This window comes from Glycine soja, chromosome 1 (assembly GCF_004193775.1).
Source record: "Glycine soja cultivar W05 chromosome 1, ASM419377v2, whole genome shotgun sequence".
In the NCBI taxonomy this organism is placed as follows: domain Eukaryota; kingdom Viridiplantae; phylum Streptophyta; class Magnoliopsida; order Fabales; family Fabaceae; genus Glycine; species Glycine soja.
The window spans coordinates 43199004-43225802 of record NC_041002.1 but is presented as its reverse complement, the minus strand read 5'-3'; the positions used below and the strand labels follow the sequence as shown (position 1 = coordinate 43225802).

General features: G+C 34.6%; 1 protein-coding gene across 1 annotated transcript; it reads right to left on the bottom strand.

The window, feature by feature from the left end:
• Window positions 1-9675: 9675 nt before the first annotated feature.
• Window positions 9676-10338, bottom strand: LOC114379696 (uncharacterized mitochondrial protein AtMg00810-like). Its single transcript, XM_028338414.1, has one exon. It carries the CDS (start codon window positions 10336-10338, stop codon window positions 9676-9678), a length of 663 nt encoding a protein of 220 aa, XP_028194215.1.
• Between the last annotated feature and the right edge of the window lie 16461 nt (window positions 10339-26799).

Genomic DNA, 26799 nt, shown 5'->3' with positions numbered 1-26799 from the left:
GCAAAAGTGATGAAGGGCTACAATTATAAGAGTTTGAGGGCCTTGGTTATCGATAACCAAGCAAACCCTGTGTTGGATCTCAGTAAGCAAAAGAAAAGAAATAAAGTTGAAGATTCCTCCATAACCAATTTGGGAGGAGTATCCAAACCTCTTGGTGGTAGTGACTATACTACAGATGATGTTGTTGTTGGTATCAAACTTGTTCAACAAGATCAAATAATTGATTTGACTGTTCAAAATGTGCAACCTGATGTGGAGAAAAGAAAAAAGATGGAGTCCGAGAAAGAAAAAGGAGAAGGAAAAAGAAGAAGAGAAAAAAAAAAGCAAAATGAAGAAAACGAGCTAGAGAAAGAAAATGAGCAATTGAAAAAGGAGCAAGAGATTAGTAAAAAGACGACCTTTTTTGCTTAAGGAAGCAATCGAAGTGGTCCCACTTTGGCTACTCAGCGTAGGGATCATACCAATAAATCCATTCTTCGTTATCATCAAGGCAAGTTGTGCCGGCTAAATCATGTTTTGGTTGCTCCAAATATTATTTTTCTTTGGAATGTTGAGTTGACTGGTCCATAATTCATCCAATCCTTTGCCTTTTTAAGTCAAAATGATTGGGATACGATGAACTATGTTGGACTAGTGGAGAGTTTAGATACAACTAATATTTTCCTTGGCCAAGCTCTTGCTATAGTTCAACATTGGAACAAAACAGTTGCTAGTGTTGATGAAAGATTCAAAGCAATGTATGAGCATTTGAAGACCATGAAAGTTGAGGTTAGTAAAACTAAACAACTTGGAGTGGCTCTAGCTAAAAGTAAAGAGTTAGCAACTAAGTTACAAATAGATATAGATAAGCATGTTTTTTTCATTATCTGCTAAGTCTGAGGAAAATGAGGCTTTGAGTACCCGAGTTATCACATTGAGAAAGATGTTATGGATGTTAATGCTAAACTTGATGGGCTATCATCAGAGCTTGCTATCGAACAATACAAAAGTAAAACTATAGAGGAAGAAAATAAGACTGCTTAAGATAAACTAATATATGCTGATGAGGAACTTGCCAACCTGAAAAAGACTATTGCAACTTTGGAGAGTGAGTTGCAGAACAAATAAGATATTAAGTCTAATTTGGTTACTGAGTTAGAAGAAGTTAAGGAAATGTTATTTCAAAAAGGCTCAATGTCAAGTGGTTGTGCTACTTCTAGATTTTGATTATAAAATACTTGATGCGAATTGTGATGTAGTGGATGGTGAGATTGTTAGAGAATCTCAACTTTGTTTTGAAGAAGAAGAAAAAGAAGAAGAAGAAGAATCAAGTAGACTCAAAAGTTGTTAATTAGTTTGTTGTTCATGTGTTTTTTTATATTGTGTTTTGCATTTTGTTAAAGTGTAGGTTGGGTTTTATATGTGTTTATCAATGAATGAAATGACATGTTATTCAGTACTATTTTTTTGAGATTTTTGAGTTATAATATGACTATATCAAGTTGCAGTGAAAGCACAATGTAAACTTGCATAAACTGAAGATGAAATCAAGTTAAAGAAAGATAAACGAAGCTAAAGTAATATGCTTGAAAAAAGCTCAAGTAAGGTTCGGATATGACCTTTGGGGAGTTGCTAGAAAAAGCTTAAGTAAGGTTCGAATATGACCTTTTACTTTAAGTATAGAATAATATCAAGTTTAGAATTATGTAAATATGGAATCATGTAGTAGGATTATAAGATAACACAATGAGATTGGGCGTGCCTTGTTAAAACCTCTTCATATTTAGTTTGGATACAAATCTGAATTATGTAAATATGGAATTATGTAGATCATATCTAATGTTAAATGTAAAAGGATTTCATTGATAATTCAGATCTTAACCAACATGTACATGTCAGATAATCCTTTTACATTTATACTTAGGTGTGCCTCATTAAAACTTCTTCAACCAAAACCCTTATATTTTTACATTTGTGAAAAAAGACTGAAGTAGGAAAAAGAGTACACCACCTGGATTTAACTGTAATTGGGCTTTAAATGAGTGGCACTCCAGGTTTTGGGAATGACCTTTCTTGCCAGATTTTCAAGTTTGTATGCCCCATTTTGCAGTGACTCAACTACTCAGAATGGACCTTCCCAATTTGGTGCAAGCTTTCCTTCTGAGAGGTATTTATGAGCTTCTCCTCTCATTCTGCAAACCAGATCGCACACAATGAAATTCCTTCTTTGCAGTTTGGAGTTTTATTTCTTGTTTACTCTTCTTTTGTATGCTTCATCTAAAATTTTTGCTTTATTTTTTACTTCTTCCCCCATGTTCAAATCTACTATTAGAGCTTCGGTGTTGTCAACTGCATTAGACATAATCCTTTTAAGTGAGGGTTCACCGATCTCTACTGGAATCATGGCATTAGTGCTATACGTCAGCATGAATGAAGAGTACAACGATAGCCCCAAAGTATGCATGGAAGTTCTTCAACCCTGAGTCCTTTTGGTGTTTTTGATAATCACTTTCTTAACTCGGTAAATATAACTTTGTTAGCCGTTTTAGCCTACCCCTTCATTTGAGGGTGTTCAACCAATGATGCAAGATGTTTCACTATGAGTTGCTTGAGGAACTCTTCATAACCTTTTTTTAGTGAATTGTCTCCTATTGTCAATTACAATGACTTAAGGTAAGCCATGTTTTCAAATTATGCTCTTCCTAATAAATTTTTGTACTTTCTGGGTTGTGATTATTGTTAGAGGTTTCTCTTCTACCCATTTGGTGAAGTAGTCTATAGCAACAAAGAGGAATTTAGTTTGACCTTTAGCCACTAGAAATGGACCAAGTATGTCCATTCCATACATGGCAAAAGACCAAGGAGATGTGATGCTATGAAGTTCCTCAACGGGTGCATGCTGAATATTTCTGAATTTTTTACATTCTTTTAAATTTCTTGATGTACTCAGCATAATCTACTCAGATTGTTGGCCAACAGTACCCAACACGTATAACTCGCATTACCATGCTCCTGCCTTCTATATGCATTCCATAGATTCCTCTATGCTCCTCATCCATGATATACTCTTTTTAATCTTAACTAATACAATTCAATAGAGGCCTTGCTATTCCCCTTCTAGACATTTCATTGTTTATGATACTATAGTGAAAGGCTTTGAGTTTTACCTTCAAAGCTTCCATTTCTTCTGAATGTAAGATATTGTTGATAAGGTAAGTCCATATTGGAGACATCATCCAACCACTTTGAACAACTTGATCGAATAGGATTTGAACTATGCCTGTGTGGGGTGCTTTTAAAGTTTCCTGAATGAAAGTTCTATGTTGACCTGTCTTTTTAGTTTTGGCAAGGTGAACTAAAGCATCAGCTCGATCATTCTTCTCTCTATCAACATGTATGAGTACATAGTTTTCAAAGTGTTCTAATAGCGTCTTAATCAAATGATAATATTTGTGCATTTGTGCTTCTCTGACTTGGAAAAATTTGTTGACCTACTCGATGTTGAGTTGGGAATCGTTTACACTTTAATTTTTTGACATCAACCTCTATTGCTAACTTTAGACTTGCAATAAGGGCTTCATATTCAGCTTGATTTTTTGAAGCTTTCCAATCAAACTTCAATGATTGTTCTATTGAGATATCATGTGGTCCTTCAAAGTAACTCTAGCACCACTAACTTTGTTGTTTGAAGCTTTATCAGCGTACAATGTCTACCAACCTTCATTGTCACTTTCACTAGAAGGGAGTTCAACCATGAAGTCGACTAAGCACTCCCTTTTGATAGGACCTCTTAGTTCGAACTTCAAATTGAACTTAAAGAGTTCGACTGACCATGCTACCATTATACTCGCAATCTCAGGTTTTCTTATGACTTGTTTGAGGGGATGATAAGTTTTTACTTTGATTTGATGGCTTTGGAAATATGGTCTAAGCCTTCTTGCCGAGGTAATCAGTTCTAAAGAAATCTTTTTAATCATCTGGTACCTTTTTTAGGCTCCTTGGAGAACTCTACTAGTGTAGTAGATCGACTTTTGCTTTTTACCTTCTTCTTGAAAAAGAGCTAAGCTTATTATTGAGTATGAGATAGCTAGGTATAATAGCAATTTAGCTCCAGGTGTTGGCTGAGTAAGAATCGGTGTAGTTGCAAGAAATGTCTTGAAGTCAGAAAACATCTTTTTGCACTGCTTACTTCATTGAAAATCTTTTGGCTACTTCAGTTACTTGAAGAAAGGCTTTGCTTTTTTTTTCCTTTCTATTTTTGGAAAAAAAAATAGGACAAGGATGCTAACCCGCCTGTTAACTTTTGTACCTCCTTTAAATTATGTGGACTCCTCATGGTGATTACAACTTCATACTTGTCTGAGTTGGCTTCAATGCCTCTGCAGGTGATCATGAAACCTAAGAATTTTCCTCCCCCTACTCCAAAAGTGCATCTTTGGGTTGAGTCGCATGTTATGTTTCCTTAGCTCTGCAAAGATTTCAGCTACATATTTTGGATGATCATTTGGGTTTGATGGTTTGACTACCATATTGTTAAGATACACTTCGATATTTTTTCCCAACAAGTTTTTGAAAACTTTGTCCATTAACCTTTGATAGGTTGCTCTTTTCAATCCAAATGGCATGACTTTGTAATAGAAGTTTGCATCTGCAGTGATGAATGTTGTTTTGCCTTTATTAGGTGGTTACATTTTGATTTGGTTGTAGCTCAAATAAGCATCAAGGAAACTCAACATTTGATTTTCGCAAGCACCATCAAAAAGTTTGTCAATGTTGGGTAGTGGGTATGCATCCTTTGGGAAGGTTTTGTTTAGATCTATGTAATCAACACACGTTCTCCATTTACCATTGGATTTCTTCACCATCACTACATTAGACAGCCAAGTGAAGTATTCAATTTCTCTAATGAAATCGGCTTTGATAAGCTTCTCAGATTCTTTTTGAACAACTTGTCTTATTTCTTCTCCAAGTTTCCTCTTTCTTTGAGCTATAGGTTTGGCTTTAGAGGAGATAGAAAGTTTGTGACAAATGAAATTAGGATTGACGCCTGACAAGTTAACTGCACTTTATGCGAACAAATCAACATTTTATTTTAACAGGTCCTCTATTTTTCTTCGAAGATCTACATCAATTTATTTCCCGATCTTCATGCACTATTGAGATTGTTTCTCGAGTTGAAAAAAGTTAATTCTTCAATTGGTGTCGGCCTTCTGTCTTCTTCATTTGATCTTAGGTTAAAGTCCACCCAATTAATTAGTTTCAAGTCTTCTATGTTATCAATGTTTGCAATCCTCGCATACTTGTTAGAGACAAGGTTGTGGGGTTTGACTAGGATACTTTTGGCATAACATTCTCGTGCTTCCTTCAAATTTGGTTATATAGTAACATGATATCTACTAAATATGAGTTATTTTTATAATAAAAATATATTAAAAATATTTATTAAGCATTTATTTTTGGCTTAAATATTAGGAATTGATATTTTTCTTATTTATGGCTTGCATATATGAAAAGGAGGGATTAAAAACAACAAAGATCTAGAAGATATAAAAAATATAAATAAGGAAGATTTTGGCATCAGTCCCAAGTCCACTCTAGCAACTATAAAATGGGAGTCAAGCCCAAGTCCACTCCAGCAGCTATAAAAAAAGATTCAAGCCAAAGAGAAAAGACACACCGAGTCTCAGAGCACTCTAATTCTTTTTTCCATCCCTTCTCTTCCATCATTTTCTATTCTTTTTTTCCATCCCTTCTCTTCCATCATATTCTAAACCCCTTTTCAAGTGTAAGGCTCCTTTTGGCTATAAGAGGCTAAACCCTTAGTTAGGGTCTGGCAGGCCTAAAAAACCAAAAGATGTATTATACACTTCATATCTATCAATGCAAATAGGTGTTTTCTTTCCTATTATTTTTTCTTATTTTAATTTCATATATCATTCATCCTTGGATCATATTTGGGGGTTAGGTGCTCGACAGAGGGTAATCCTTAATAGAAATACAAGGAAGGTCTTGCATGCATCTTTTTTAGAAATTAGTCGCTCGACAGAGGGTAATTTCTAATAGAACTAAAAGGAATGGGTATCTTAATAAAATCATTACTAGACATAGAGTGATTGCATTATGCCCATGCATCAAAGCAAGCATCTAGAATTAGAACTTCATGGATTTTATCTATTGAATCTTTGCAAAGACATTTGGGAGATAGATAGGTAAAATAAGCTTGTCATCGTAAGACATCAGGTTCAAGTATTCTAATAGATGTGGGTAGGAAAAATCCACCTGATTGGTAGAGAAAAATATCAAATAATACATCTTCGGCAAATAAGGCATGCTAGGTCCTAACATTCCCATTTCATTGAACTCCCTATTATTTCTTTTGTTTTCTATTAATATCTAATATTCATTGTCCTGTTCTTTTAAATTCATCTTTTATACCTCATCTTATCTTTTTCTCTTATAAATTGGAAATTATCTTGTACAAGTACAAAACAAAGTCCTTGTGGAAATCAACACTCGGACTTCCGAGTCTTTACTACTTGGACATTTGGTACACTTGCCAAACTGTTAACATAACAATATTACCTTTTGGGTTGGGAAATTTCATGGTGAGATGCGGGGTGGAGACAATGGCTCTCAAAACATTTAGAGAAGTTCATCCAATAAGTATGTTGTAGGATGTGTTTGCATCTATAAGGACATATTGGACGAGTAATGTCCTAAACAATTTCCCTACTCCAAAGGTGGTTTCGAGTTCTATAACACCATTAGTGCGAACTTGTCCTCCTACAAAATTGATTAAAGGCTCTAGATGGGGTTTAATTAGTTTTGGTGAGATGTCTAACCTTTTAAAAGTGTACAAGAAAAAGGATGTCAGCAGAACTCCTTCCATCTATCAAGACTTGTCTCACGTCCCAATTTGTAATTCGAACTGTGATCACCATTGGATCATCCTGCTCTGGATCAACTCCTACAAAGTCTTCATCTGTGAAGGCTATTGGAGGAAGTGATTTTTTGGTGTGTGATGCTCCTTGAACATGGTTTACATTCTTAATGGCTCATAAGTATCTTTTACGGGTTGATTTCTAGCTACCTTCACCTAAAAATTCACCAAAAATGGTATTGATAACACCTCATCTGTCTCGTTATCCTCCTATTATTTGATTGCTTTGCTCTGGTTTGGCTTTTACTTGCTCCTATCTTTCAACTTGATTATTTCATTCTTGACCGCTTTTATAACCACCCCTATTGTTGTTAGGGCTGTCGATATAGTTGTTGAGGGATTTTTCTTTTACCAATTCTTCAATTTTGTTCTTAAGGAAGACACATTCCTCGGTGGTGTGGCCATAATTATGATTGGAAAAAGATTGTTTTGACTTGTTTGTTGAGTTAACTAACCTGGTTGGAGGAGGTAGAGACAAGATTTCTGCATTAAATGCTTCATCCAGTAAACATGCTCTGATGATGTTTAATGGTGTGTAGCAATTGTATTTTGGTAATCTGGTGGCAGATCTTTTGAAAGACTTGTCTTGGACAGGTTTGAACTTGTCATGCAGAATTCTTATAATTCTTCCATTTGAATGTGTCATAATGTTGTTGCTCTCAACTCGTCCAAGTCTTTAGGTTATGTTCTACAAAGGTTGTCTGCAAATGGTACTAGTTTCAAAGCAATTATCATTGAATGCAGAGTGACACCAGAACCAAGATCTTTGATTTTAATTGAGATGGTTGCATATCTTTCCATGAATGACTACAAAGATTTTTCATTGGATTGATATAAATCAATTAGTTTCATAGATGTTGTATGATGAGGAAGATCAGTCTCATATTGTGCTCCAAAACGATTTGCTAGTGCTATAAAAGAATCAATTGATCTCAGAGGAAGACATTTGTACCATGTCGATGTTGATCATTTCAAAGAAATGGGGAAAACCTTGCATAACACAGCATCATCGTTATAGTATAAATTTACCTGAGTTGTGAATGCATGGAGGTGCTCATCTAGATCTGATGTACCATCATATATTTCAATATTCAATGATTTTCAGGTTATGGGTAGAGGTATATCCATAAATCCATTCACAAATGGGTGTAGTCTAACTGCATCATTGTTTAGGGTGAGAGTTCTAAGTCTAGAATGGATTGGTGTTTCTTTTTGGGTATTATGGGATGAGAATTGAGTGTGATTATCATTGTGTCTAGTTTCAACATGAGTAGGTGTTTGATAGGATGAAGAGTGGGAAGATGTTGGTGGTGGTGGATGATGAGTAGCAAGTTGCTCTCTGAAAGTTGCATTTTCAACTCGTAAGTAATGTAGTTCTATCTCATGTTTTTGTCTCAACGCTTCTAAATCAACTTCATTTTACTTATGTAATTGTTCCATCTGTGCTTGAACTTCTTGCATCTTCGAGGTCTCTACAATTGTTGATCTCACAAATGAACTATGACCACCTTTTCTGGTAGCTACCATTTGGTCTATATGGCTGAAGGAAAAATTCTCCTCGACCTTATGGTGAGCGCCAAATAAGGGACCATAACAATGTTCGTGGACTTGAGGTCAAAACATTGACGCTAGAAGGAGGGCCTATGTCACTCTTGACCCTTAATCTCAACCAGAGGGCTTGTTTTGATAACCACAAAGTCCCATATTGCTTAGGAGTCGAGGTTATGGGTCATTTGTGAACACCATCTCCTCTCAACTCGCTGAGGCACCTTTTATTAAGGATAAAACCGTGGTAGTCATTAAGCACCTGAGTGGACAACTCCTCGGATACAGGGACCCTAACGATGCTTGTGGACCTGAAGTCGCAACAGGTTAATTTTATAAAACTGTTATTCTCTTTCATACGTTTATTATTGTTTTTATGTATAAAAGAACCTAAGACCACAATTATAATGAAATAGAGGGAGTGATCAATTAATAATAATTATTAAATTAATAAATAAAATTTTAACAAGTAAATACTATTGATAATTAATTAATAATAAATAAATAGTTAATAATTAATTAATGGTAAAAGTTGCTAAAGAGTGGACTTGGATAACCCGAAGGATTGACGTAATGATGTAAGACTTTACATTCACATGTAGACAAATTATTTATTTAATGGAATAATCAATATTTGATTATCTCCCTATGCAAATTGTTTTATGTTGGAACACACATTGTTCCTCACTCAATTGCAAGAGATGCAATTCACTCACTCACACATTCACTCGTGTATTACTCACTGTTTCAAGCAAAGAATTGCACACCTACACACTAGGAATAGCACCAAAGACAGAAAAATGATAGAATGAAAAAACACTACTTATTAAGATGTATGTATGTCCTTTTATACAAGCAAAATAGAGCAACAATCCTTCACACTTAGGCTAGGCACTTATAACAAAATTTTAAAATTATGTTACTCTCTTATATTCAATGTACAATCAAATCTACACCATACAAAACAAAATTAAACTCTCACACCCTCCCTTAATTCTGATCTCCTAGGTTCATCAAGTCAATTTTGTCCCTTACATTTTAAACCTCTCCCATTTGAGGGGTTTGATTAAAATATCAACAAGTTGATCAAATGTGCAGCAGTACTCCACTTTCAGTTTCTCTTTGTTCACTTGATCCCTAAGATAGTGAAACCTTGTTTCTATGTCTTTGCTTCTACCATGAGAGGTTGGATTCTTTGACAAGCTTATAGCTTACTTATTATCCACAAAAAGCTTCACTCCATCACTTTCCTTGATTTTTAATTCTTGTAATAATGTGTCCAACGAGACAGCTTGGCAAGCACTCATTGTAGCTGCAACATACTTAGCTTCACATGTTGATAAAGCCACTATGGATTGCTTCTTAGAACTCCATGATATTGGTGTTGCACCATACATGAATATGTAACCTATAGTACTCTTTCTGTCATCTCTGTCTCCTCCCCAATCCGCATCAGTATATCCCACTAATTCCTCTGAGTTGTTGTTGTCTTTATTTGGAAATAGAATTCCAGTATTGATGGTCCCTTTTATGAACCTTAGAATCCTCTTAGCAGTTAGGAGATGAGGAATTCTGGGTCTTTTCGTATATGTACTTACCAGTCCAACAGCAAATTCCAAATCAGGTCTTGAATGACACAAGTACCTGAGAGAACCAACAATATGTTTGAACTCAGTTTCATCGACTTTGTCTTCCTTGCCCTCCCTTTCAAGTACAAGACCTGCGTCAGTTGGTGTTGCAACTGAATTACATTCAACCATGTTGAATCTCTTCAATATTTCTGTTGCATACTTGCTCTGGTGCATCAAAATACCACTCTCAGTCTTCTTGAATTCAAGTCCAAGGAAGTAGGATAGGACCCCCACATCATTCATTTCAAACTCACTCATCAATTCCCTTTACAGTTTTGCTATTTCACCTTCATTACCACCAGTGATCAACAAATCATCCACATAGAGGCATACAATAATGATATTACCTACTGATTTGGATCTTACATAGACTCCAAACTCACAACTACACTTATCAAAGCCGATCTTCATCATAAAACCGTCAATTTTCTTGTTCCAAGCTCTTGGGGCTTGCTTAAGTCCATAAAGAGCTTTTCTCAACCAGAGAACCTTTGACTCTTGGCCAGCTATAGAGAATCTAGGTGACTGAGTCACATAAACCTCCTCATCAAGCGGACCATTTAAGAAAGCACACTTCACATCTAGTTGGTGCATTGTCCAATTCTTTAGGCTAGCAATTGCCACTACTGTTCTAATAGTCTCAATTCTAGCAACTGGTGCAAACACATCTCTGTAGTCAATCCCAACTTTCTATAAAAATCCTCTAGCCACAAGTCTAGCTTTATACTTGACCACCTTGCCTTCTAGATTTGTCTTAATCTTATAGATCCACTTCACATCAATGGGCTTCTTCGATTTTGGTTGAGATACCAGCTTCCACACTTTATTTTTCTCAATAGATTTAAGCTCTTCTGTCATATCTTCAACCCACCTCTGATCAGTCATAGCATCTTCAAAGTTTATTGGTTCTGCTTCAGAAAACAGAGCAAAATGTACAAGATTCTCATCTGCACTTACATCAGCATCAAACAACATCTCAAAACCTTGAAATCTAGCTGGTTTGGGTGCATTTCTCTGGGGTCTCACTTTTCTTTGAGTGGTTTTACCATTCCCTTCACTTGTTTATTCCTCTTATGACATTATCATTATTGAAGGTCCCTTCATTTCAGTATTCTGCTCCCAGTCCCAGCTTCTAGATTCATCAAATACCACATCCCTACTAATTATTATCTGCTTACTCTTCGGCTCAAACAGCTTATAGCCTCTAGTTGAGCGATATTCGAGTTAGATCATTTGTTCACCTTTATCATCTAGCTTCCTTCTTAACTGATCTGGGATATGCCTAAAACAAAATGATCCAAAGATTCTGAAATGGCTCACATTTAGTTTAGCACCACTCCAAGCTTCTTTAGGTGTTATTCCTTCCAATCTCTTTGAAGGGCTCCTATTCAAGATGAAGACAGCTGTAGACACTGCCTCTCCCCACAAGTACTTGGGCAAACTCTTGCCTTTCAACATGCTCCTTACCATATTCATTATGGTTCTATTTTTTTCTTTCTATAGCTCCATTATGTTGAGGTGTGTAGGGAGGAGTCACTTCATGAATTATGCCTTCCTGATCACAAAATTCTTGAAATTCTGCAGAAACATATTCACCACCACCATTTGTTCTCAATATCTTGATCAATGAGCCACTTTGCTTTTTTGCCATATTTTTGAACTTCTCAAAGACTTCAAAGACATCACTCTTCCTTCTTATTAGATAAACCCATACTTTCTTGGTCAATTCATCAATAAAGGATATAAAGTATCTGTTTCCACCAAGAGATTCAGTCTGCATAGGGCTACACACATCAGAGTAAATCACTTCAAGTTTCTCCTTTGCCCTGATTGGTACATTTTGTTTGAAAGTGCTTCTTGATTACTTACACTGTAAACAACCATCACATACTTCACTAGGAGGCTTGATCTGAGGCAAACCCAGCACCATTTCTCTTGAGTTTAGCTAAATCAGATCTCTAAAATTTAAATGTCCAAATCTGTAATGCCATAACCACTCTTCACTGTTTACTGTAATGGGAAAACACTTCTGTTCTATCACATCAATCTCAATTTTAAATGTTCTATTTTTGAAAGAGGGGACTTCAAAATGAGCTTGTGATTTCTTTCAAACACTCTCAACATCTTGTTTTCAAGCTTAGTCATAAAGCCCTTTTCTAGTAATTGACTTAAGCTGAGGAGATTACTTTTCATACCTGGTACAAAGAGTACATCAGTGATGCAAGATTGACCTCTATCCTTTGTTTTGATAAGGACCTTCCCAATTCCTTTAGCACTCAAAGTTCTATCATCAGCAAATTTGACTTGGCTCTTCACAAATTGATCAAGGTTGAGAAACCACTCTCTTCTTCCTGTCATATGAGTTGAGCAACCTGTGTCTAGGTACGAACATTTATCACTTGCCCCTTCAATTTGAGTAGTTACCATTAGCAGTACCTGTTCAGTGTCATCATCTTCTTCCTGAGCCAATTTTGCATCATCGCCTTTAGGTTCTCTTTTGTTATTGGGTTTGCTCTAACACTCATAAGCAAAATGCCCAAACTTTTGGCAGTTAAAGCATTGAATATTTCTTTTGTCGAACTTCTTTCTATTTGAAGAGTTTTGGGAATTGGATCCCCCTCCTTTCTTGTGGTCCTTATCACTGTTTTGATTTCCCCTCCATTTATTGCTCTTCCCTTTAGTTTTCTCTTTCTTCCATCTATCACCATGCTTCTTTGAATTAGACTGTGCTTGCAAGGCTTGTTCACTTTTCTTCTCATTGATCCTTTCATTCATTCTCTGCTCATGAGATTCCAAAGATCCTTGCAATTCCTCTAGGCTAAGCTCTTCAAGATTTTTGGATTCCTCGATGGCTACCACAATATGGTTGAACTTGGGTGGCATGGTTCTAAGCACCTTTTCTACAACTGATTGCACAATTATCTTTTCTCCATAGCCCTTCATTGAATTCACCACTGTCTGTACTTTTGTGATGTACTCAGCAACTGATTCATTCTTTTCCATTTGTAGTAGTTCATATTGTCTCCTCAGAGTTTGCAGCTTGATCTTCTTGGTTTTTGTGGCTCCATCATGAGATTTCTCCAGAATGTCCCATGCTTCTTTAGAGGTTTGAGCCATTGCTATCTTTTCAAAGTTAGCAACATCTACACTTTGGTGCAAAATGAAAAGTGCCTTGCAATCTTTCTTCTCCTTTTCTCTATCAACAACCTTTTGTTCATCTGTTGCTCTCTCTCCCACAGGTATATAACCTTCTTCTACGAACTCCCAAACCCCTTGGAATCGCATCACCACCCTAATCTGAATCTTCCAATTTTCATAGTTCTTTCCTGTGAGAATTGGTAGATTTGCAGGAATTGAGTCATATATTGCAGCCATCAAAGAACTCCTTCAAGAACACCTCCAAGAACCTTTCTTTCTTTTCTTGTTAGCGATTCTTGCCCCTTCTATCGAAATCAATGCTCTACATATCAATTGTTGGAACACACACTGTTCCTCACTCAATTGAAAGAGATGCAATTCACTCACTCACACATTGACTCGTGTATCACTTAGTGTTTCAAGCAAAGAATTGCACACGTACACACTAAGAATAGCACCAAAGACAAAAAAAAATGATAGAATAAAAAAACACTACTTATTAAGATGTATGCATATCCTTTTATACAAGCAAAACAAAACCCTTCACACTTAGACTAGGCACTTATAACAGAATTTTAAAATTATGTTACTCTCTTATATTCAATGTACAATCAAATCTATACCATACAAAACAGAATTAAACTGTCACATTTTAGACTAATGATAGTCTCACACACTATGAGTAGTATTAATTTCTGACTACTATGTTGTGAATTGCATGTGAAACACCCTTAAGAGAAGGAAAAAAAAAAAGACTGGACTTGGATTATTTTATAGTTGTATAACAATAGCATTGCTTCATCTTATTTCAAAAGAAGACTGTATTCATAAATATTGCCATAACAGGCTAGGTACAATGTTATACATTGTATCATAATCCAAAGGAAGACTCGTTGCATAACAATATCATTGTTTAATCTTATTTATAATGTCTTCTTTCTTCATCCAAATTTCCTCCAGAGAATGGTTGCCTAAATCAAGTTGTTCCTCAACCTCTGTATCTCTTCCATCAGAGCCCAATTCAGAGCTGAAAAATAATAATGTGCATTATTATTGCTTTAAAGCCTTCAAAGGGAAAGAAAACATATGTGCATTATTATTATTATTATTATTATTATTATTATTATTATTATTATTATTATTATTATTATTATTATTATTAGTGCATTATTATTATTATTATTATTATTATTATTGGTTTAATTTCCATATATGGCCAGTTAAAGATTTTTACATGATTAGCCATTCAGAAATTATCTTAACTATGGGTTTTTAATTAGTTACAAAAATAAGCTATTATATCATACATGCTAATCTGCAAAAAAAAAGAGTAGTATAATGTAACAAAAAAAATTATACATGATAATCTTTAATTGGATAACAATGTAAAAAATGTTTATTGTAAATATATCATAATTAAATTCTATAATTAATACTACTAGTACTATACACTATTGCATTTACCTTCCTTCTCAGCAACCAGCTTACTAGCAATGTCGTATTGTGCTTTCATCATTGCATTCTCTTCAACTAGTTCGTCGCGGGCAGTTTTCCAGAAATGCAGTTGAGATTCATTCATTGAAACTTCCGCCTAGTCCAATAAATAAGGTACACATGCATGTAAAACATATTTGTGTATTAAAGTTATGTTTGAATAAATTTCTCTATAATTAATTAAAAGAGAAAAATTAAAAAAAGAAAACTAATTAATACTTATAGACTGATGTATAAATGAATATTAGCTTTATGAGAGAAATTTAATTTATTTTAAGTAACTTTCATATATTTTCTTCTACTATGTTTATTTTAATAGAGTCAACAAGGAATAATTTAAAAATGGCAAGCTAGGCTGGGTTAACTTTTAATTTATAAACCTCAACGTTTAAGAGAGCACAACTTACTTCATGGGACTCAGCCAGGTTTTTCAGATTTTGTAACCTGGCTTGCTTCCGGAGTCGATATCTAGCGGAATACAACCAGTTTGCCTGCTTGCATTCTATACAAAAGCATAAGAACCAACCTGACATACATAGATACATTTAAAAAGTTTTTAAAAGGTATAAATTTAGTAACATTGACACTTGATGAGCGGATATATATTTATTATTCCGTTCATCCTTAATTATAAAATGATTTTTTATAAGATTTTTTTTCTAATTTTTAGATATATTAATTATTTTTTTTCTACATGTCCTTACTTAATTATTCTCTCTTCAAACATTAAACATTAATGAAAAAAAATTAAGTGGATAGAAAGATAAAAAATGATAACTTTAAGATGATAGTACAATTAATTGAGAGGTTTAATGTGATTAACTAAATTAAACATTTTTTCAAGAGACATAAATCAGGTGAAAGAGTCTTATAATTAAGAAGGAAATGAGTAATTAACTAATATGTTAGTATGTGCATTAGACCAGATAAATATTTATTTTATAATAAATAAATAATTTTGAATAATAAATTATGTATAAATAAAATTGTCAACAAATAAATGTTTTAGACAATAATAATAAAATCTTATCCCATTGGGTGAGATTCACTGCATAAACAATTTACATTGTCATACAAAGTTATTTTTAACTATTGATAATTTCATTTAAAAAAAATATTAATATTCAATTTAGAAAAAAAAAAAAGATGAAAAAAGTATAATGAGAGAAACAATATATTCTAAACACACTCTTGTTGAAGAATAAATCTTAAAATAATATTGTTCAATATAACTATTTCATTTTATATAAAGAGAAGACAAAATATTATTTACCGTTTCAATTGAGCCTCTATTTTAAAGTTTGTGGTTTGGGCCAAATCCTCGAAATTGTTTGGAGAATTTGGATACTCGAGAACTTGTTCATCCGCATGAAACAACAAAGAAGGGTATTCTCATCTGTTTTCATCACATTTCTTGCGTGAAATAGAATTTCGTGGCATTCAGTGACATTGCGCTTATCATTATTGCTAGTTGGGGCCTTAGGAGGCAATTGAAGAGCAGCAAATTGCTTGTCATTTGTTAGAGCTTGGAATTCGAGGACCAAACAGCCTCCTAAGAGAGAAGAAGAGAGCCGAAGAGAGACTAAGGGAGAACTTGCTTTGATATTTTCTGATATTGGAAGCAATGCATTGAACTCCAACACTTTGAGAACAAGGTGTTTTTAAAGAACATGGGAATGTTACCAATATATAACACAGAGAGGCCCCATGCAGATGACATCGTACGTGAAGATGATGCTGCACCAGATCCCTTAGTGCCTTCTAGAAGATATGTAGGTAGTGGAATAATGGGATAGAGTTGTTAGGATATTCGTGATTTTGTTATCTTGTGGAGCCCTTGTTCCCTTGACAGCAATTATATATGTTGATGGATTGTGCGCTTTAAATATCAGAAAATATCAAAGCAAGTTCTTCCTTAGTCTCTCTTTCACTCTCTTAGGAGGCTGCTTGGTCCTCGAATACCATGCTCTAACATCATCGGTCAGCAAATTTGTGAGGGTTTGGTTGGCCATAATGTTGGAGGAAATGCTCTTGTATTGGACATAGAAAATGCAATTTAACACAAATGTCAAACCCAATTGCATAACATATCACGAACAATTAGAATACTTAAAAACAAATAAATTAATAGATAAATTGAAATTGCAAAAGTTTTGTGAATGTTATTCTCAATACATTTATCGAGGAAAAGTCACATACGTACGAAAGAGATCAGAGAGAAAGCCATATAAGAGCTGGTAGTGAATTCATAAAGCTTGGGTACCCTTTTATACAGTGATTGGTTAAGTGCTCGGCTGCACTTGGGTCGTCTCTAGCTGATCTACCTCTGTAGTAGAGATATTGACCATTTGTTTTATATTTAATGGTTACAAAAATTGGGAATATAAAAAGAATATATTTGTAATTGGTTAAAAAAGGTATAATATTATGCTGGAGTGGTTGCACGACTGTGGAGGATCCATATCCATGCTCAGCTTGGTTACCGTGTTGGGTTCAATCAATTTATAGGAAATCTAGGCAAATATGCTAAAAGTTATATTTTAACCTAAAAAAAAAACTTTGTAATAAGAATAAATACACATCAAGTTCTACGTTAGTTGAGAAACAACATTTTTTAGCTTTCATCCCTCTAAAATGTATTGTAAACCTTCCTTAGTCCCCGCGTTAAATATCTATGGATGGAAAAAGAGTTATTTACTTTAGAAGGAAAAGTAAGAAATATAAGCTATAATGGAAAATAAAAAATTACACATACATATATAACAAACAATGAATTTATTAAAATCTACTACCTTGATTTTCTGACCAATGGTTGTAATTCTTTAAATACATTTTTTTCTAAAATAAAATAATCAAGATATCCAAATATTTCATTAGATAATCTTAAAGACATACACTCATATTTGCTGTGTGCGTTTATGCAAATTAATATTTTTAGAGTTGATTTAAGATCCAAATGAGTCTAAGATAGTATTTGACCTAACTTATTTTGAATACCAATTCTTCTAACAAATAGAAATTGAACTAAGCATGTTTTTTTTTGGAAAGAATCCTAAAAAAATTAAAAGCATATTTTTATAAAGAAAAAGGAAAAAAATAATTAATTATTTAGAAAAGTTAGGTGATAGAACATTTGAAAAAAACCAAACCTTTCTTCCCTCTCTCTCCAAAATACTCTCCCTTTCTTTTTTCTCTCATTATTCTCACCTATTTGACTACCATATGCTCTCCCCGTCTATCTCCTCATTTTCTTGTCTCTCCTTGCTCTCTCCCTACTTCCTCTCAAGTCATTTTTAAGCTACAGAAATAAAAATTACCAAAAACTATTTTGAGCTTTAATTTTAAAGTCACTTTTAACTAAACACTAGTAAAAAAATAAATTCTAGATTGATTGTTTTTAATGGCTAAAATGCCATTTTGACCCGATATATTTTCATTTTTTTTTTGTTTTAGTTAGTTGTTTTAAAGTTTTATTTTAGTTTTTTATGTTTGTAAAATCATTTTAAATGGTCTTTGCGTCAATTTACCATTACTACTGTTAGTATTTTTTTATTTTGCAATAATTTTAGTAAAATGGCTATAAAAATTATTCACCAAATTCTTAATTTTATTTTTTAAAATTATAAACCACATTGATTTTTCTAGTAACTCACAATCACCTTCAAATGCAAACATCCCTTTTTCCCACTTCATTTAATCGATGCAAACTTCGTTGTCACCCTTCCCAACACCACCGACACCACCCTATTTTGCCCACCTCCATGACACCTGCAACCGCTGCAATAACTCCACCTTTGTCGTGTGTGAGCTCATCATTAAATCCTTCTCCCTCCTCAACCTCGTACCCAAGGCTCTCATCATCCTTGGCCTCACAACTATGCCACGACTTCAATGTTGGATGTGTCGCCAAATTTATACACTTAGAAGGTCATGATTCGCAGTGTTGTATCCAAAGGGAACTTGGAGAGGGTATGGGTTTTAATAAATAAATAATTAATAATTAATAATTAAATTGTAATTGAGTTTAATAGAAATTTTTTTTAGAGTTAATTGCTACTACTTGATGGATGAGAGTAGTGATTATAAAATGGGTTAATACCCACTAACGTGAAATAAGGTTCTTTTCCTGACAGAAAAGTATTTTCTCTCACCCACAGCCACTTAGAGAGAGACAAAAAAAAATCTAAGGAAGTGAAGTCTTATTTCTCTCATCTTCAAGGAAATCAAAATACATCGGAGAGAAGTCTTCATAGGGAGAAAGGTACGTATTATCTGTGTTTATTTATCATTTGTGAGAATCATAGGTTTCAAGATCCTGTTGGTTTTCTATAATTGATAATCTAGGAAACCCCTTAAAATTTTACATGTGGTATCAAAACATGTGTTATGAAATTCATGATTCTCCAAAAATGATTTAATTTCTCCCAATTATGCATAAATCATAATTATGAAATTTAGGAATTTTTTCTGCTGCAAGTATGAAATCTTATATTGAAAAGGATATGAATGCGTAAAATTATATTATTTTTTATTACGTTCAATGAAGAAAACTTATGATGTTTATAATGGGTACTTTGAATTGTATATATTAAATTTGAAGAAAGATTTCAAATTTATATTTTATGTAATCTGATTTGATTGCATGATAATGGTGACTGGTATTGATATTTTTTTTATCATATAATGTGAGAAAGCCATTGTGACCGTAAGTTTCATGCTTTTTGAAAAGTTGCGCCAGCACATACATTTGATGTAAGGATTGCTTTTCAAATTGCTATCTGCAAATCCCATTTTTCTATTCTCAATCCCACTTGTTCATTTTTTTTTTCCGAATACTAATGTTAAACATGATTAAAGAATTAAAAGTTTATATTCTGCAATTAAATTAATGCGAATGCTTTGAAATTATTGGTAGCAAGAAATATGTATATGCTACATATTCCTTTGTGATGCAATCCTACCCCCCAAGGGCATTGGATAGAAGACTCCAAGAAGATTGGACCAAAGATGCAAGAGAAGGCCCTAGGGTTCTCATGAGCCTTAGGGTAGATTTCGGGTCCATGGGCTAAGTATGAGCCCACTTATCTTTGTACATATTAGACTAGGATGTCATTATATTTGATCCTTGTATTTAGGGCTCCATATTGTAGGTAGGGTATCCTAGAAATATAGGATTTTTCAGCTCTTGTATTTTAGGGCACCTAGACTAGTTTTTGTATTAGGGGTAGTTTTGTAATTTCACATGCACTAAGTGAATATTTGACGTGTGTGGTTGGAAATAAATTTAATTGAATTGGTAGAAGCCCAATCCAATTAAATTTTAGAGGGGGAGGTGAGCATTTGCTTACTACACCCCATTGCCACATCATATAGTCACACTTTGTGCATGTCCTTCATGCTTTACATATCTTATGACACCTAAGCACACTTAGTGGAGAATCTTGGAATTGATCTTGGATTAGTGGGCTGAACCATAACTAAAATTCACTAATCATAATTAGTGAAATTTTGGCTCCAAAGTTTGGTTTCACTAATTCAATTTCAAATTCAAGTGAAATTTGAATTCAAATTCAAATTTCCCTCCAACTTTGTGTGACACTTAGGCTATAAATAGAGGTCATGTGTGTGCATTTTTTGGAACTTTGATCATTTGAATATTAAACTTCAGATTTCAAAGATCATTTAGAGCACAAAATTTCGTGCTCTTCTCTTCCTCTCCCTTCATTCATCTCCTTCTTCCTCCAAGCTCTTATCCATGGTCTCCTATGGTGGTTAGCTTCTTCTAGACTCATCTTCTCCTTGAAGTGACGTCTCCTCTCTCTTCCTTTCTTCATTCCACTGCCATTCATCTTCCAAGAAGCAAAGGAATCCATTGATGAAGAAGATCGTAGGCCTACAAGCTCCAATGGAGCTTACATCATGTGGTATCAGAGCATCTTCATCTAGGTGATGTTCTTTTGCTTCCTCTATCTTCTTGTTCGGTGAATTCTCTTTAATTCCTTGTTCTTCATCTTATTCTCCATGTATATCCTCCATTGTCTTGTGGTTTGGTGCTGTTTAGAGCAAATTCAAAAAAAATAAACCGATTAAATCTTAGATCTACACTTGTTCTTGCATTTCTATGGTTCAAATTTTGTAGATCTACTCTTGAATCTTGTTTTTGTGTTGATTTTAGGTTCTATCATTTTTCATTCATAATATTCTCGTGCTGAACCTTAGATCTAAATGTTCTTCCAAAATATTGATTAAAAAAAACACAAAAATCTAAGTGTAAATCACTTAATCCATGTTGTCTTAGAGTCATGTTTAGTCATAGTAATTGTCACATTATGTTCTAAGTTTGTGTTAAATTTTATTTTGTTGATTGAATTCTAGATACATTTGTTCATGTATTCTTGTCATTCTTAGCCTATCTTTTGAATTTTGAGTCTAATTCATGCATGTTATTTAGTTTATAACATGTTCTAAATCAATTCCTAGAAGTAGTCTTGTTCTTGAACTTTTTTTTTGTTTTCTAAGTTTCCTACATGATGCCTATGATGAAGTTGAGTTGTGGTGCTGAGTTGTGGCTGGATTTGTGAATCAAAATAAGTCTTAAGCTCTCTTGAATTGTGTTATTCAAGATAATTGAGCATAAGAAAACACAAATTATAACTATCCAAGCCTTAAGCAACATAAACACTACTCTTGATTTCTAGGTTGAAATCGCTGGTGCTAGCAGCTTGAACATACGAACTTGTATAAATTACTGGGAATTGGTCACTACGTTTTTTGAGCTAAAAGTTTTACTAAATTTTCTAGACATCCGGACCAAAATTATATAAAAAAGAACCAAGCAATTTGGATTAAAGGAAAAAATAAGAAAAATCGCACAAGTTGGCAGAAAAATCAGTGTCCAGGAAAAAAAAAGTGAAAGGAAAGTGTGCTTGTTGTTTTGACTCAAAATTTGTTCTATAATTGGTGCCTATTTTATACCAATCCTAGTTCTGAAATTTCAATTGAAAATTATTGTGAAAACAAGTGCCAAAACTAGAGGTTTCTAGAGTCTTTTTTTTAGAGTTTTTCTACTCTACTCTAGAGCCATTCTAGGTTTCTCTTTGAGTCCTAGCTTGCTTTTTTGTGCTTTTCATTGCTTTAATTGTTGAATAATCCTTGGAAATTTGTCTTGTTAAAACTCTATTGGTTTAGCTTTCATTTCATTTTTTTTTGGTCTTTGGTTATTGCTTGTCTCTTTGTTTCCTTGCTTGTGAGTTGCCATATAGGGAATTGGAAAGGAGGACTGGTGCCATATCTTGAAGAATTTGAGTCAAGAAGAAAGGGGCCAACCACCTTAAAAGCTATTGGAATAAGAAGCACTCCAAATTGAGTGAAACACTAAAAAGAGAATAGCCATCACAATTGAGGACTTTTTTCTTTGTAATTTTGTAATTGGCAATTTGCTTTACTTTCAAATTTTGTAACAAGAAGGCCTTTCATTGGAAGTAAGTTGGGAGCCTCCGCTAGGTCACCCTACTTCCATTTGTGTGTAATAATTTTAGGCAATTTTCCCTTAGGATAGTGAGTGTTTTGCTGGGAACCTTAAATGAGGTCATCTAAACACTCTTAGGAGCCGCCTAGTTTGCATTTCTTGCACTTTAATTTCTTACTTACTTTCATAGCTTATTTCTTTTACCCTCCATTGTCAAACCGCCTAGATAGCTTGCCTTTTACCAATTAGTTTTTACCTTATCTTTCACACCTCTTTTAGTGTTTATTTTGGCTAGTTTCAACCATAGTTTCTTTTACCTTTTTTTCAAACCCCCAACAAGAAAGAACCATAACTTAGGAACCAACATGAGTCTTCATTCTTCATCTAGTGTTAATGGTGAGGGTTCTACTCCTAAGGACCCCTTGTATAAGATATTAGATGAGTTAAGATCCCTTAAGTTGTGAAAAGAAAAAAAAGAGAGAAAAGAAAAAGGTAAAAAAAGAGTGGAAGAAATAAGTCAAGATGAAAGAGAGAAAATAAGAGAGGAAGAAAGAAGAAAAATAATGAAAGAAATGACAAGAGAAAAACATGCCTCCAATAGTAGTCATGACTCTTGCAAGAGTTTAAGTGAAGAACTTAGCGACTATTATAGAGGGCGTCATAGTTCACATACTAAACATCACTCCCAAAGAAGAGAAAAGGATAGAAGGCCTCAAGAGGTTAACATTAGCCTCCCATATTTCCATGGAAAAGATAATGTTGAGGCCTACTTAGATTGGGAAATGAAGGTTGAACAACTCTTTGCTTGCCATCATATTAGCGAAGAGAGAAAAGTTCCATTAGCAACCCTTAGCTTTCAAGGGTATGCCCTCTATTGGTGGACTTCCCTTGTTAGGGAACGAAGGATTCATGAGGACCCTCCAGTAGAGTATTGGAGGGAAATGAAGGTTGAACAACTCTTTGCTTGCCATCATATTAGCGAAGAGAGAAAAGTTCCATTGGCAACCCTTAGCTTTCAAGGGTATGCCCTCTATTGGTGGACTTCCCTTGTTAGGGAACAAAGGATTCATGAGGACCCTCCAGTAGAGTATTGGAATGATCTTAAGAGTGCCCTTAGGAAGAGGCACATTCCCTCCTACTATGAAAGGGAGCTTATGGACAAGCTCCAAAGGCTTAGACAAGGGAGTATGAGTGTTGAAGAATATAGACAACAAATGGAACTACTCCTTTTAAGAGCTGGACTTAGGGAGGAGGAAAGAACAAGCATGGCTAGGTTCCTTAGTGGGCTTAATATGGAGGTGAGGGATAAGGTTGAACTCCTTCCATATAGAGACCTAGATGAGCTAGTCCAACTTTGTATAAGAGTGGAGCAACAACTTAAAAGAAAGCCTTCTTCAAAATCTAATGGCTCTCACTCTTATCCAAGGAAGGACCAAGCCCAAGGAATTTTGGGGGCCACACCTTCAAAACCCAAGGAAGATAAGGGTAAGATCATAGAGAAATACACCCCTAAGACTAGTTCCCAAGAAATGACTAGCAACATTAAATGCTTCAAATGTCTTGGGAGAGGTCACATTGCCTCTCAATGCCCCACAAAGAAAACCATGATCATGAGTGGTCAAGACATTTGTAGTAGTCAAGAGGAGACTACTTCTTGCCCTTCCTCTAGTGGAAGTGAAGATGAAGTAAGGGGTGAAGAGTCTAGTGAGGAAGTTTACCCCCATGAAGAAGATGACCTCTTAATGGTTAGAAGGCTCCTTGGAGGGCAATCTTGTGATCTATCTCAATCCCAAAGAGAGAACATCTTTCATACAAGATGCAAAATTTTAGATAAAACTTGCTCTCTCATTGTGGATAGTGGATCTTGTTGCAATTGCTGTAGCACAAGATTAGTTTCCAAGTTGAACCTCACTATCATTCCCTACCCAAAACCTTATAAACTTCAATGGCTCAATGAGCAAGGGGAAATGATAGTTAACCAACAAGTGAAGGTACCTTTCTCCATTGGGACATATAAGGATGAAGTTAATTGTGATATAGTTCCCATGGAGGCAGGACATATTCTTTTAGGAAGGTCATGGCAATTTGATACGAAGATCATTTACAATGGCCTAACTAATGAAATTAGCCTCACCCATCTTGGCACTAAATTTGTGTTGCATCCTCAAACACCTTCACAGATGGCCAAAGATCAACTAACTATGAAAGATAAGAGGGATGAGGAGGAAAAACTAGAAAAACAAAAGAAAAAGAAGGATAGTAAGGCCTTGTCTTCAAAGGCCAAGGGGAAGGAAAAGGAGGAAAAGGATTCCTCCAAGAATATTGTTAAGAAGGAAAATCATTTTGCAACAAAAGCTGATATTAAAAGGGCACTCCTTCTTAAACAATCTTTCTACCTTCTCCTATCAAGGGAAACATCTCTTAGCACCGCCATACCTCTTGAGCTTGAGGTTATTCCTCAAGTAAAGGAGTTATTGGATGAGGGTTTGGTTCACAAGAGCTTAAATCCTTGTGCTTTGTTGGTGCCTAAAATAGGTATTATTAGGCACCAAATCCCTATGATAGGTGGTATGATGAATGTGTTGAGTGGTGCAACACTCTTTTGTAAAATTACTCATGCACCCAACATCTTCATGATTTGTGTACATAGGGACTCATTAGGTAGGTTTGTTCTTATTTTTTGTTTCAATGCAAACCTAGGTGCTCATGTGGGACACCTTAGGTTTGTCGTAATTTTTTGTAGGAATAATCAACATGAAAATAAAGAAAAAGGTATGCTTTATTCCATTACTTTACTTAACTTTTTAAATAGTGATCAAGGGATTCCCATGGACCCTAAGAGAATAAAGGTCATTCCTGAGTGGCCTACTCCACCAAGTATAAGAGAAATTTGGGGCTTCAATATCTTAACAAACTTTTACAAAAAGGTTTGTCCCATATTTTTCTATACTTGTAGCACCACTCATTGAGTTGGTGAGGAACAATATTCTCTTATGGGAAGATGGCCAGGAAAGGGGTTTTCAGTCCTTACCGTACTCTAACATACCCAACATCACTAATACATATGTTTTTATTCTTTTTACAGGTGTTGAGGAAAGAATTAATGAGTTTCAAGAACCTTGGGATTTGAGGTCAAATCCTTTTCAAGGGGAGGGAAACATGATGTAAGCTCCATTGGAGCTTGTAGGCCTAGGATCTTCTTCATCAATGGATTCCTTTGCTTCTTGGAAGATGAATGGCAGCGGAATGAAGAAAGGAAGAGAGAGAGGAGACGCCACTTCAAGGAGAAGATGAGTCTAGAAGAAGCTCACCACCATAGGAGGCCATGGATAAGAGCTTGGAGGAAGAAGGAGATGAATGAAGGGAGAGGAAGAGAAGAGCACGAAATTTTGTGCTCTAAATGAGCTTTGAAATCTGAAGTTTAATATTCAAATGATCAAAGTTCCAAAAAATGCACACACATGACCTCTATTTATAGCCTAAGTGTCACACAAAATTGGAGGGAAATTTGAATTTCAATTCAAATTTCACTTAAATTTGAAATTGAATTTGTGGAGCCAAACTTTGGAGCCAAAATTTCACTAATTATGATAAGTGAATTTTAGTTATGGTTCAGCCCACTAATCCAAGATCAATTCCAAGATTCTCCACTAAGTGTACTTAGGTGTCATGAGATATGTAAAGCATGAAGGACATGCACAAAGTGTGACTATATGATGTGGCAATGAGGTGTAGTAAGCAAATGCTCACCTCCCCCTCTAAAATTTAATTGGATTGGGCTTCTACCAATTCAATTAAATTTATTTCCAACCACACACATCAAATATTCACTTAGTGCATGTGAAATTACAAAACTACCCCTAATACAAAAACTAGTCTAGGTGCCCTAAAATACAAGGGCTGAAAAATCCTATATTTCTAGGGTACCCTACCTACAATATGGAGCCCTAAATACAAGGATCAAATATAATGACATCCTAGTCTAATATGTACAAAGATAAGTGGGCTCATACTTAACCCATGGGCTCGAAATCTACCCTAAGGCTCATGAGAACCCTAGGGTCTTCTCTTGCATCTTGAGCCCAATCTTCTTGGAGTCTTCTATCCAATGCCCTTGGGGGGTAGGATTGCATCACTTTGAATGTGTTTGAATGCAAAACACAAATAAATGTGAATATTATTTTATGGCCTCGAATGAAATTAATAGAATGACTATGAATTGTTAATAGCAATAAGTATGTGCAGGCCATATATATTTGGTTGAAATTAAATGTATGTTGAATTTGTTAGTCACCAAAGTGGCCAAATTTGTAAGGTTATTTAATTCCAAATTAATGATTATTCCAATTACTCATAGAATAATGGATGCTAAATTATATGATTATTGGTTTATGGGTAATTGAAATTCATTGTTATAAGGCATTTATGGATCGCTCAAAGGTTGATTAGTTGTTCTTATAATTAATGAATATAATTGTAAGCGATTTGTGTGTATCATTAGTTTTATTTATATACCCAAAGGAAATAAATACTACTAATTGGTGCATATTTAATTGCCAAATAATGTTAAGAATTTTTATTAGCATCATCATGTTTGTATGCTG